At 42.3% G+C, this 14,556-nt stretch overlaps 1 protein-coding gene across 1 annotated transcript in view; it reads left to right on the forward strand.

Moving 5' to 3' along the window:
- LOC139546794 (aryl hydrocarbon receptor-like) overlaps positions 1-12,804 on the forward strand; it is a 48,321-nt gene extending 35,517 nt beyond the window's left edge. Inside the window, exons 4-11 of the mRNA XM_071355582.1 lie at positions 298-387; positions 3,291-3,411; positions 3,602-3,741; positions 5,746-5,948; positions 6,190-6,299; positions 8,015-8,156; positions 8,247-10,161; positions 10,383-12,804. Of these exons, the coding sequence (XP_071211683.1) occupies positions 298-387; positions 3,291-3,411; positions 3,602-3,741; positions 5,746-5,948; positions 6,190-6,299; positions 8,015-8,156; positions 8,247-10,161; positions 10,383-10,493 (2,832 nt within the window). The 3' untranslated portion in view covers positions 10,494-12,804. The remainder of the gene's footprint in view (positions 1-297; positions 388-3,290; positions 3,412-3,601; positions 3,742-5,745; positions 5,949-6,189; positions 6,300-8,014; positions 8,157-8,246; positions 10,162-10,382) is intronic.
- Positions 12,805-14,556: the final 1,752 nt, after the last annotated feature.

Below are 14,556 nucleotides of genomic sequence, written 5' to 3' on the forward strand. Positions count from 1 at the left end.
ATCTGTGAAGGCAGAGCATCAGAGTCAGTTGTCGGCAAACTGATAGCAAGTAAACAGGTTGCCAGATTATAATACCCCCAGATAAACAAAATGTCCTCTTCAATGAAATGCTCTAATTGATGTGTTTGTGGATGTAGCTCGACTACAGTGAAAGTGAGAGGATTATCAGTATGTATGTGCGTGTGTGCTTGTGTGCATGTTTGTTTGTGTATGCGTGCGCGCTCCGTGTTTGTGTATGTGTGAGTGTGTATATAAGTGAGTATGTTACTGTTTTAACACTGTATTTTATTCTTGCAGGCTCTGAATGGCTTTGTGCTGGTGGTCACAGCTGAAGGACATGTGTTCTATGCCTCTCCTACTATCCAAGACTACCTGGGCTTCCATCAGGTAACAACTCCAACATCTGTAGCATAACACAACTGCAACATCACATATGTAAACCTTGCTCCTCATCACTGCATAACCTCACCATTTTCTGTCTTTGTAAAAAATAATGGTCGGTTGTCGTGAAGATTGATATTGAAATACAAAGGCAAGACATTTGAATGAAGGAAACAGATTACATTTAGGAATTAGGGGGATAAAGTGGGCTTTTGTTGAATCTCTGCTCTGGATAGTTGAATCCCTTTGAGAATTAATCTTCTAAGAGCCAGAGAACCAAAGGCAACATTTGTTGTTAATCAATGTGAGCAAGGCAATGCACCATCTTTGCTGGAGAGCTACGGCCCACTGCATAACTTGGTAACAATCCAGATTTCCATTTATCATCAAGGAAAGCGAATGTGCAACTCAACCACCTGTTAACTAACCAAAATAGGCAGGTGTTGAAGGAAGCGTCTTGTAGCAAATTTGCAGTTGCGCTTTGTCTTTCTCCTGGAAATGATAGTTTGAGAATTCCTTATATAACCATGATCATGACATTCTTTTCTACAGACGAAGAGAAATCCCATTGTTGTGGATGTACTAGTCTACATCTACTCCATACTGAGCTATATGATCTATTGTAGCACATGTGCTTTGTGTTAGCCATGCCTTCTGTCATTATTGCTACTGCATCTATACTGTTCCGTGAAGCCCACAAGAAAGTGACGTATAGCTGGGGTAATTCTTTGATCCTTTGTCAATGCTGCCGCATCCATATAGTAAGATTACAGACTTACAACTCAGTACTGAGGCATACATTTTCAAACATATGTGGCGAACCCTATGGCCTATGTTATGGTAACTTGCAACTGAGCATACTGTACACACAGTAGAGACAGGACAAGGATGTCTTTCAAACAAAAATAGATAAAAGATGACGCTTTCTTATAAACTACAGTTATGACAGCTTGACTGCATCCTGTTGTGCGCTGAAAATAGTTTGCTTGAATAATCATACTAGCTTGACAGTTATTGACCTCCTCATCCAATATAGTTATGCGTTATTCCCTCTTTCGTTACAGTTATATAGTATAAAGTCTATTCAGTGTTGACAGGTAACTATGATGCCCCACTGAGAGGGATGCCAGTCTTAATACAATCCGTTGGAGTTTAGCACAACAAACACACACACAGAGCTTACTTCTGCCACAAATTAGAAGACAAACAGTCTTTATAGTAGTTGGATTATATTTAGAGTTACAGTTCGCACGAAGCCTTTCGCGTTGGTTTTCAGTAGAAATGCATTGTTTCAGTTAATAAAATTTGAACAAGGGAAAATACAGGTCACTGCCAAAATCAAGGAAGTACTTGACTATTGAGAGATACAAAGTATATTGAAAGCAGATGCTTCCACACAGGTGAGTTAATTAAGCAGTTAAAACATACCATCATGTTTAGGGTCACGTATAGAAATGCCCAGTTGCCCTAGAGTTCCAGACACTTGTAGAATCTATGCCAGGCCCGATTAAACCCGTTCTGTCGGCTCGTGGTGGCCCAACGCCGTATTAAGACACTTTATGTTGGTGTTTCCTTTATTTTGACAGTTACCTGTATATCAGTGCCATCTGACAATGTGATGTTACTCTGTTGGTTCCAAGAGTCCACTATGGCTTTGACCACAAACCACATTGTTCCTCATGTTCTGAAGAGAGCGCCAGAATTCTAAATTATAAGTGAATCCGATGAAACCAGAAACAAACAGTGTCCAGGACCCACTTTTAGTCTTGTGGCTGCAGGGTTTGTTTGCTTAATAACAGACATAAGCTGAGCTCCATTACATTGCCATTATAGTTTCTCAGTGGTGGGCAGCACAGTTGCATTTCCTATTTTAGGTCCTTCTAAATGCTCCTATTAGTTGTCCATTCCAGTGGAGGCCAGACTACTTGTAAAGTACACATGTCATTAAGTAACCCTGATATGGCCTGTAGACACCATTATTATTGTGTGTCTACCATAATAATCGAGGCTACAGCCATAGTCATGAACTACACTTAAAGGAAAACCATCCAAAAACTATATTTTGGTATTTGTTTAATTAGTCCATTGTTGATATAGTCCCAAAATGTTTTGCATGTCAGCAATCAAGTTTTCAAGATATATAACCTTCAAAATACATAAATAAAGCCGTAATGAAGCATCATACCGGCTGTAATTCTGTTTGAAAGTTTTACACTGAGTGTACAAAACATTAGGAACACCTTCCTAATATTGAGTTGCACCCCCTTTAGCCCTCAGAACAGCCTCAATTCTTCTGTACAAGGTGTCCAAAGCATTCCACAGGGATGCTGGCCCATGTTGACTACAATGCTTCCTACAGTTGTGTCAAGTTGCCTGGATGTCCTTTGGGTGGTGGACCATTCTTGATACACACAGGAAACTGTTGAGCATGAAAAACCCAGCAGCGTGGCAGTTCTTGACACACTCACACCGGTGTGCCTGGCACCTACTACCATACCATGTTTTAAGGAACTTAAGTATTTTGTCTTGCCCATTCCCCATCTGAATGGCACACGTACACAATCCATTTCTCAATTGTTTTAAGGCTTAAAAATCCTTATTTAACCTGTCTCCTCCTCTTCATCTACACGGATTGAAGTGGATATAACAGGTGACATCAACAAGGGATCATAGCTTTCACCTAGATTCACCTGGTCAGTCTATGTCAAGGAAACAGCAGGTGTTCCTAATGTTTTATACAATCGGTATATAAATTGAAAACTTGATTGCTGACATGCAAAACATTTTGGGACTATATCAACAATGGACTAATTAAACAAATACCAAAATATAGTTTTGGGGTGGAATTGTCTTTTAACTTTGATAGAGTACAATCATTGAGTTTGCCCTCTCTCTTTGTCTGTCTGTAGTCAGATGTGGTCCACCAGAGTGTGTTTGAGCTGATCCACACAGACGACAGAGCAATGTTCAGACGACAGCTTCACTTTGCCCTCAACCCCAAGCCCTTTGACCCAGAGCAGGGAGGAGACGGTGAGTGATCTGGAGGGAATGGTTTGTGGACAGTTTGGGTAGTTTTTTCAGTGAATTTTTGTGTAAGTCATCGATTGATGTCAATGGGAGCCTGTTCAAGCTAGGTGTGTATATTTCAAGTTATGTTTTGCCCAATGTTTTTTATGATAAGCTCTCATTATACGATCTTTCACCTTGTTTTTATGTTTAGGCATGGCAAGCAGCAGTGACATCACCAGGAACATTGTGACCTATAACCCTGAGCAGCTCCCCCCAGAGAACTCCTCCTTCCTGGAGAGGAACTTTGTGTGTCGCTTCCGCTGCCTCCTGGACAACTCTTCTGGCTTCCTGGTGAGTCACTCATCTATAGGGCTGTAGAGAAAACATCCACTTTGTATTGTCACCAGAAAGCACTGCATACACTTTATTGTGTCATAAGAACTAGGGGTGCAAAGCTACCGATAATTTACCAAAGTTAGTAGAATCTTCAGTAATTTTGGTAATTAACAGAAACTCTATGGCAATCTATTGTAACTTTGGTAATTTATACTTGAATTACTATAAAACTATGAAATAACACATATGGAATCATGTAGTAAACATAAAAGTGTTACACAAATCAAAATATTTTATATTTTTGATTCTTCAAAGCAGCCACCCTTTGCCTTGACAGCTTTGCACACTCTTGGCATTCTCTCAACCAGCTTCACCTGGAATGCTTTTCCAACAGTCTTGACAGAGTTCCCACATATGCTGAGCACTTGTTGGCTGCTTTTCCTTCACTCTGCGGTCCAACTCATCCCAAACCATCTCAATTGGGTTGAGGTCGGGTGATTGTGGAGGCCAGGTCATCTGATGCAGCACTCCATCACTCTCCTTCTTGGTCAAATAGCCCTTACACAGCCTGGAAGTGTGTTGGGTCATTGTCCTGTTTAAAACAAATGATAGTCCCACTAAGCACAAACCAGATGGCATGGCGTATCGCTGCAGAATGCTGTAGTAGCCATGCTGGTTAAGTGTGCCTTGAATTTTAAATAAATCACAGACAGTATCACCAGCAAAGCACACCCACACCATCACATCACCTCCTCCGTGCTTCACAGTGGGAACCACACATGCAGAGATCATCCGTTCACCCACTCTGCTTCTCACAAAGACATGGCGGTTTGAACCAAAAATCTCACTGGTCTAATGTCCATTGCTAGTGTTTCTTGGCCCAAGCAAGCCTCTTCTTGTTATTGGTGTCCTTTAGTAGTGATTTCTTTGCAGCAATTCAACCATAAAGGCCTGAGTCACACAGTCCCCTCTGAACAGTTGAGCAGCAAAGGTAACTCTGTGTCTTCCTTTCCTGTGGCGGGCCTCATGAGAGCCAGTTTCATCATAGCGCTTGATGGTTTTTGCGACTGCACGTGGAGAAACTTTCAAAGTTCTTGAAATGTTCCGGATTAACTGACCTTCATGTCTCAAAGTAATGATGGACTGTCGTTTCTCTTTGCTTATTTGAGCTGTTCTTGCCATAATATGGACTTGGTCTTTTACCAAATAGGGCTATCTTCTGTATACCACCCCTACCTTGTCACAACACAACTGATTGGCTCAAACGCATTAAGAAGGAAAGAAATTCCACAAATTGACTTTTAACAAGGCACACCTGTTAATTGAAATGCATTCCATGTGACTACCCAATGAAGCTGGTTGATAGAATGCCAAGAGTGTGCAAAGCTGTCGTCAAGGCAAAGGGTGGCTACTTTGAAGAATCTCAAATTTAAAATTCCACAATGTAGAATAATAGTATAAATTAAGAAAAACCCTGGAATGAGTATGTGTGTCCAAACTGGTACTGTAGTAAAATAAATAAATACGTCTGTAAAAAAAAGATGAAGGATATATCATGCTGAAAGCCTCATATTAAAAACACCAATGCTATTCACTATAAGTTGATGGTTTATATTTAGGATAATGTTTTACAGCTTTGTTATTCAATTTTTTTGTGTAAATAATCTTATTTAATAATTTTATATATTTGACATGTGATAAGGCCAGATAGAGAGGGCCAGACATACTTACAGAAACTAGTGATAATCTGAAGTACCCAAAAGGTCCACTAGATGTCTTGTGATGGATTACATAAAATCCTTGAAAGTTACCAAAATTCTGGTAGTTTACTGGTAAGCTTTGAAAGTTTCCAGTAATATACCCTCCCTTTGCTACCCTAATAATAACACATACAAGCACCGTTGATTAATATGACAGTATAAAGTGAGTGGTGGATCTTGGCAAAGTTTGGCTAAACTTTTTATACAGTCACTAGCCAAGTTTCTGAATCTAACATCCCTTTGTTCTCCTCATATTCAGGCTCTGAACTTCCAGGGGCGTCTCAAGTTCCTCCATGCCCAGAGCATGCTGGGGGATGACGGGACACCGAGCCAGCCCAACCTGGGCCTCTTCACCATCGCAACCCCTGTCCAGAACCCGTCCATTTTGGAGATCAGATCTAAGACAATCTTCTTCCAGACCAAACACAAGCTGGACTTCACCCCCGTGGGTGTTGATGCCAGGTGACTCTAAAAGCCTGAAACTAATTCTCACTGGGTCCCAAAAAGTTGGAAGCCTTGGCCTACATTTAGGAAAGACGTATGGTAGTATTTAACCTGTGCCTTGATCAAATGTATGACTTTTTTTGTCACAATTTCACAATTCAACATGTTTGAGGGATGACTTCACAGGTGAACATGTGTTATGTGCTGTACTTTCCACTAATGCTCATATGGTGTGTCCTGTCTTGTCATCTCTCTACAGGGGGAAGGTTGTCCTGGGCTACTCAGAGATGGAGTTGTGTATGAGAGGCTCTGGTTATCAGTTCATCCATGCAGCTGATATGATGTACTGCGCAGACCAGCATGTCAGAAGTAGGTTTTCTTCATCATTTACAGTTGGAGTCGGAAGTTTACATACACCTTAGCCAAATACATTTTCACTTCGTTTTTCACAATTCCTGACATTTAATCCTAGTAAAAATTCCCTGTCTTAGGTCAGTTAGGATCAATACTATATTTTAAGAATATTAAATGTTTGGATAATAGTAGAGAGAATGATTCATTTCAGCTTTTATTTCTTTCATCACATTCCCAGTGGGTCAGAAGTTTACATACACTCAATTAGTATTTTGTAGCATTGCCTTTAAATTGTTTAACTTGGGTCAAACGTTTCGGGTAGCCTTCCACAAGCTTCCCACAATAAGTTGGGTGAATTTTGGCCCATTCCTCCTGACAATGCTGGTGTAACTCAGTCAGGTTTGTAGGCTTCTTTGCTCGCACACGCTTTTTCAGTTCTGCCCACAAATTTTCTATAGGATTGAGGTCAGGGCTTTGTGATGGCCACTACAATACCTTGACTTTGTTGTCCTTAAGTCATTTTGCCACAACTTTGGAAGTATGCTTGGGGTCAATGTCCATTTGGAAGACCCATTTGCGACCAAGCTTGAACTTCCTGACTGATGTCTTGAGATGTTGCTTCAATATATTCACAACATTTTCCTCCCTCATGATGCCATCTATTTTGGGAAGTGCACCAGTCCCTCTTGTAGCAAAGCACCCCCACAACATGATGCTGCCACCCCCGTGCTTCACGGTTGGGATGGTGTTCTTCGACTTGCAAGCCTCCCGCTTTTTCCTCCAAACATAACAATGGTCATTATGGCCAAACAGTTCTATTTTTGTTTCATCAGACCAGAGAACATTTCTCCAAAAAGTACAATCTTTGTACCAATGTACAGTTGCAAACCGTAGTCTGGCTTTTTTTATGGCGGTTTTGGAGCAGTGGCTTCTTCCTTGCTGAGCAACCTTTCAGGTTATGTCGATATAGTACTCGTTTTACTGTGGATATAGATACTTTTGTACCTGTTTCCTCCAGCATCTTCACAAGGTCGTTTGCTGTTGTTCTGGGATTGATTTGCACTTTTTTTTTTTTTTGCACTTTTCGCACCAAAAAGTCTCCTTCCTGAGCGGTATGACGGCTGCGTGGTCCCATGGTGTTTATGCTTGCGTACTATTGTTTGTACAGATGAACGTGGTACCTTCAGGCGTTTGGAAATTGCTGCCAAGGATGAACCAGACTTGTGGAGGTCTACAATTATTTTTCTGAGGTCTTGGCTGATTTATTTTGATTTTCCCATGATGTCAAGCAAAGAGGCAATGAGTTTGAAGGTAGGCCTTGAAATACATCCACAGGTACACAACCAATTGACTCTAATGATGTCAATTAGTCAATCAGAAGCTTCTAATGCCATGACATCATTGTCTGGAATTTTCCAAGATGTTTGAAGGCACAGTCAACTTAGTGTATGTCATCTTCTGACCCACTGGAATTGTGATACAGTGAATTATAATTTAAATAACTTGTCTGTAAACAATTGTTGGAAAAATTACTTGTGTCATGCACAAAGTAGATTTGCCAAAACTATAGATTGTTAACAAGAACATTTTGGAGTGGTTGAAAAATGAGTTTTAATGACTCCAACCTAGGTGTATGTAAACGTCCGACTTCAACTGTATAATAACTCTTTATTCGTTTGATCAATATTTTTTTGCAGATTTATCTAATGCTATGAATCTTCTTCTCTCAGTGATTAAGACAGGAGAGAGTGGTCTGACCACATTCAGACTACTTCAGAAGACCGGGTGTTGGGTCTGGGTCCAGGCCAATGCCAGGCTCGTCTACAAAGGAGGAAGGCCTGACTTCATCATCGCACGCCAGAGAGCTTTGCTGTGAGTTATCAGTATCTGTCTGTATCATCATTTTTTATTGTTTCTCAAAATATATGATTGCATATTCATTCATTCATACATATGATACAGTAATTCTGAGGGAGAGGAGCATTCACGCCAGAGGAAGATGCAGCTGCCCTTCAGCTTCACCACCGGGGAGGCCCTGCTGTACGAGACCGGCCCCACTCTGGATGCAACTGAGTTCCAAACCAACTCCCCAAAAATCCGCAAGGTGGAGTCTCTGGATCCCCAGTCTCTGCTGGGCTCCTTACTGAAGCAAGACGAGTCCGTCTACACCCAGCCCCAGGAGCCTCAGCTACCCATAGACCAGGCATTCATGGACAGCCGAGCGCTCACCAACGTAGCCTGTAACTCCTGGCAGAGTAGCATGGAGCCCCAGGGGCCCGACGGGGATGATGATGGTGCCGGTCCCAGTGAGGTGATGCAGAAGGGGGCGGTGGTGGACATGATAGACGCCCTGGAGAAGATGGCACGAGATGGGGACCTGTGTGAGGCGCTGCAGGGGCTGGACGTGGACGCGGCCGAACTGATGGAGTGGGAGAGTGCCCTCCTCAGGCTGAGCCAGGAATCCAACGGGACTGGGGGCGGGGATACCTCCCCGGAGCTGGATGACATCATGACCAACGACATCTTCTCTTACGTGGAGGAAGCCTTGTTCAAGGAGAGCAGCCAGGAGAGCGGTAACCAGCCCAATTGCTGCATTATGGTCAACAACAACCCTAACCTAAACCTGTTCACAGAGGTGTTTAACAACAACAACAACCAGGATGGACCATTCACAGGAATGGTCAGCCCTACAGGTGTCGGACAGTGCAAGCCCGGGTTGCTTGACAGCCGCAGCTTTATCCATAATGGCTCCCCAGTGAACGGTCAAATTGGTCAGGTAACAGACAATGGACCAGATGATTTGGCAGGACAGAACCAGGCAGGACCACACCAGGTGTTCAACAGCACCCAGAGGCTCTCCCACTTTGGCCCCCAGATCCCTCAGATGGACCGGAACATCCCCACCCTGCAGCAGCTACAGCTCAACCACATCTTCACCCCCTCTCTGGAGCTCCCCGAGCTCACTATCCCACACAGCTCAGGCCAGAACGGGGCTGTTACGTTTGGCACCAACATGGCTGGATCCTGTGCTCAGGCACCAAACAACCACATGGGAAGCCCTCAGGGTATCACTGGCCGAGTCCACTCTAACCAGTCACCTCCACAGTTTTTCACTCATAATGGCTTGCCAGCTACAATGGCACCAAACGGACCACAGCAGGTCTCGGTTCCGCAATCCAACCATGTAGCACCTAGTCTGGTGGATGGCTGGGCATCCATGATTCCCAGTAATGCCTTTGTTTCACCCCAGATTGAATCTAGCAATCTCAATCTATCTAATCCCCTTCCGACTGCTTGCCTTCAGGGAAACAGTGCACCATTTCAGTCACTCAAAATCCAGAGAGTTCGGCAGTGGCCCCAGAACCAGCAGCAGTTGCCACCCCCAGCCAGCACAAGACAGAATGGAATAATGCAGAATGGACACAAATTCATCCCTGACTGTCACAGTCAAGCCACAGAGACCCAAAGAGTCCCTCTCACAGGCCTTTGGCCACAGAACCCCAACAGACTGTACCACCAAACCCAGCAGGGGGGATTGGCCAATGGCCAGCCTGCTCCATCCAGTAGCTGCATGTTTGAGAACATCTCACCCCCCCTCCCTAATGGAAACAGCCACGTGGATGGCACCAGGCTGGCCACCACGTTGTCTGTATGCCAGAGTAGGATGGTGGACCCCCAGGACCAGAGTCCTCCACAGGGCTCTTGCTACTTCCAGTGGGGCCCCAGTGAGCCGGTGGTGGGCACGTCAGCCGTCATCCAGGACAACGCCAGCACCAGCCCCCCGTCTCGCCCGCTGGTGGCCAACATAACCACCCCTGAGGGCCTACTGGCCATGCAGCAGTACCTGGCTGGATGCAGCGGAGTCGTACAGACACAGGTAACTAAGCCCCCTCTCGTCCTCTGCTGCTACTGTTATGGATGGAGCGGTGATTTGTTCCTTACCAAATGAACTGGTTTTCACGCAGATAGGAAAACTCAAGGCCCTAAATAGTTATGAAGTAATTTCTTGATATTAATAATTTTTACTTTATGATATGAAACTTTATGAAACAAGCCAGGCATCTGATTCTATCTTTTGTCATACTCTTTCCCCAACAGATTCTAAGCCTCCCTGTTATAGACAGCAATGGAATATTCTCTTTACCACCCCTTGTAAATGGATCCATGTGCTTTACAGAGCACAACCAAACCAACTATTGCAACTTCTAAACATGCGTCACATTGCCTTACGAGGTAAAAATGGAGGACAGAGAGAGGAGGAAGCCATCCATGAATCTATTCATCCTTCCATGAATCTATTCATCCTTCCATCTGTACGCGTTCATAGACAACCCTCTGCCTTAAGAGATGTCTCAGTGAGGGTGTTGTGAAGACAAGCCATCCCCTCATCATGTGTGGTCAAACACACCATCCATCTCCCCATATCAGTGTTTGCAGTAAATACAAGGACTCCTTTAATTACCCCTTGTCACTTCTGTCAGCAATGGAACAAAAAGCAGCAACTTCAAATTGAACTGGTTTTCTTTGTATTTTTCCATTGTCTTCTGTTTTGTTTGCTGATGCCTTGTCTTTGTTTATATTACTGTGTAACAACAGTTTCTGTCACAACTTGTTTGTTTAATTGCCTTCAATGATATGAATGAAGTATGAATCCTCACTAGTGCATTTGGCTTGCATTACTTGGCTTTTTAAGGTCATGACCAATTCCCAAAGTGATATTCTAATGAAGCAAGCCGTATTCATTTCTTTTTTTACGTTTGTTTCTTGTGCACTTACATTATAGTCAGATGGTGATAGGACACCATTCAAGTTTTCACTCATGGGAAAACAAAACAAAATACTAATATTGTACACAAAAATAAAGTCATAACAAACGTTTTTGTATGGAGTGTAAATACAGAAATTGAATCTATATTCTTATATAAAGATATTATGTAAAACAATGTGAGTGCACTTGTGTTTATGACTGTGATGAATATGACTATGTTTACAGCGTGTGTGCGTGTGCAAAGGCGTTCGTGTGTGTTTTCTTCTTCTGGAGAGGGAATGAAGCAGTGTACAAATGTCCCGTGTAGCTCAGTTGGTAGAGCATGGCACTTGCAACGCCAGGGTTGTGGGTTTGATTCCCAAGGGGGACCAGTGTGTATAATGTATGAAAATGTATGGACTCAATACTGTAAGTCGCTCTGGATAAGAGCGCCTGCTAAATTACAAAAATGTAAATGTACTTATAGACATTCTGAGGAAGAGATTATGTATTTCATCGAAATGTCTGCATTGGTTGCAGAGTAGGCAGTATGACTAACCATGCAAGGCATGTGCTTTCAGATGATACCCCTTGTAATGCTATTGGTATCCAAATGTCATTACAGTTTGACAATACTCTGATGCAGTATGTTGATAATGTTATATCAATAGTAGTAAACCCTTTTTTTGTTTTTCTTTGCTTTTGTTTTATTTTGGTATTATCTAAACTTCACTAAGCCATACGCTAACTTCTTGTGGTCATAATACAAACTGTGGAGGAATGCGGGCCTTAATGCTGCATCTATAGGAGACGCAGGAGACGTAGAAGTCCTATAAGGACTAGTATAGTAACCACAGTTACTGCAGACATGGGACTAGAAGTCGAACTGCCATGATGACTCAGCATATTCAACAAATGGAACTCCATGTCAGTCGATGATTGACAGAAACAAGGCAGATCCTCCCAATTGAAATGTCCCCTGACACTGAAGTCTCGCGTCATCACTCATCTCTTGTCTCCCTCAGAGGGCTCTGAGACTAAATCAATATGGCCACCCACCTTTCATATCCCTTGACCTACTTCCTCATTCTGCTCCTATGAAAGTGCAAGACAGATGAGAGGAATATGGAGGAAACTAAACCCGGCCAACTAGAGGGCCTCTCCTGCCAAACTGCTCTCACCATTTCAGCTCTCTCAGCTCAGTAAGGCAGAGGAAAGTACATATAGTAAAGGGAGCTATTCTATGTATTGGGTATATTCACATTTAGCTTTGGCTTTTAAATTGTATTCAGTAATTGTTCTTGTTGCTTTAACCAGCTGATATACAAGCCTTCAAAGTGCCTGCCTTGAAATGTTGATAAAGTTTCTTGTATCAAAGCTTATATAAAAGAAAGGGAAGGATATACTATACAGTATACTGTATATTAGCCCTGAGCCATGTAGCTATTCTTTAAGTGCACTCTTCAACAGTCTTCAACATCTGGCAGTTGCAGAGTTCAGCATCAATATAGTATGAATATTTACATTTTTGCATTTGTTGGTTGTATGTTCGTTTATTTGTATGTTTTGTTATTATGTCTAGGGGCCTTACACCATCTGGTAGACATGTATTCTCTATGTAAGCCTTTATTTCCACAGAAATATATCATTTTGTGTAGTTCACTTGTATTTAGCCAAGTATAGTGTATGCAATGTATTGATAATTACCAACTTACTTGTTTGTTTCTTAATTGTACAATTCATTTTAATATAAAAAATATTCCTAATAACTTACTACTGTGTTACTTGGTCATTGTTAAAGTGAAATACTCCTGTTAGCCACTGGAGGGTGCATCTCTTCACTGTTGACTGAATAACAATCATCTCACTGGCCTATGTAAACAGAGCAATGAGAAGACTCATGACTCATGTTTAGGATTTCCACTAGGGAATGGGGATACCTAGTCAGTCGCTCAATTGAATGCATTCAACCAAAATCTTACCTAACCCTTCTGAATCAGAGAGGTGCGGGGGGCTGCCTTTATCGACGTCATCAATGCCCAGGGAGCAGTTGTTGGGGGTTAACTGCCTTACTTACTAAAAAAATCTAAGCAAATGTTACCATTGACATTAAAACAAATTAAATTAGATAATATCTGTTACAACCATAAACAGACATGAAAGAACCTGGCCCTATTGATGAATGCCAAACTTCAATCACTCACAGACAAGTACTGTATCTGAGGTATAAATGATACCTCTTTGCACCATTCTCATTGGGCCTGCATTATGACATCATTATCACCTCTCAACCCCACCCTGCCCATCCAAAATCCCTCTTTCTGGATCTGCATCAGTTGAACTTGCCCCGAAACCACTTCTATCCTCAATCAGTGAATTAGTCTTGGTATGGTTTTATAATGATGGGATCAGGGCTGTTGCGCTGTGGCAGGCAGAGATCAGAGAGACAGAGACGGCTGGGTTTGATGAGGTTTCCATGCCCCTGCAGCCACAGGTTGGCACACAGCAATGTCAATTATACCCTACAAGGGCCATGCTGCCCAGCCCAGCCCGCAGGCACAACTCACATAAAAGCCCTGGCGCAGACTCTGACTATTACTTAGTCATTAATCATAGAGAGAGAGAGAGAGAGAGAGAGAGAGAGAGAGAGAGAGTGGGCATTGTTCACAAACAGACTCCCCTGATTCACTGAGTCACTTTAGGACATTAGAAGTTTCACTGTGCGTTTTCTTCTCATTTGTCTTCTCATTTACTTGTGTACATTGAGGGATGTGCACTCAAAGGAACAGACAGTACAGGGTTCCTGTATGTTAACAATCACACATACACAGTGCATGGATACACGGGGTTACATGTGCTATAGTATTTTTACCAAAGTATCCCAAGAACTACAGAAATAAATGTCCCACATTTCATTATCTAAGATTAATTTGCTCCAGCAGAGCAAATGGATTGTTTGAAGGGAACTCGAGCTACCCCTAAAGAAAACTCCAGTGCTCTACTTAAATGAAAGGATTAAGGCAAAGGAAAACAGAGAAATCCAATTTTACAATCAGCTGTGAATAATATTATATTCGCACGCAAGCTATTTTATGTTTTCCAACCCTTCATCAGGAATTCTCTCTTTTTTCTATTTTCTTTACATTGGATTTTGCTAGTTTTGGAGAGTGTACAAGAAAGAAAAAAAAGATTTCAAAACGTTTTTAAGAGTTGTGGTTTTGAAAGTGATAATTTTTCTACTGCAGCTGCATTCCCTGCGGATATCATTGGGTTTGGGGAAATGTAAGACGTGATTTCACATCTGAATTTCTAAAGGTTTTCAATGGCTTAATGTCTTGAACAAAATGCTCTCCTGCTGATTCAGCATGTTGCATGTCTCCGTTTATGAATATGGGATAATCTATGGTTACAGAACACGTGCTCTTTACAAGATTTGGGAATAAGAACTGCAGGAGGCTAGACTTTATCTAGTGAAGTGTTGTCTTTCTTATAGAAACAGTCATACATTTGAAATTGTGTGCATTT

Source organism: Salvelinus alpinus, chromosome 20, assembly GCF_045679555.1.
Source record: "Salvelinus alpinus chromosome 20, SLU_Salpinus.1, whole genome shotgun sequence".
Classification (NCBI taxonomy): domain Eukaryota; kingdom Metazoa; phylum Chordata; class Actinopteri; order Salmoniformes; family Salmonidae; genus Salvelinus; species Salvelinus alpinus.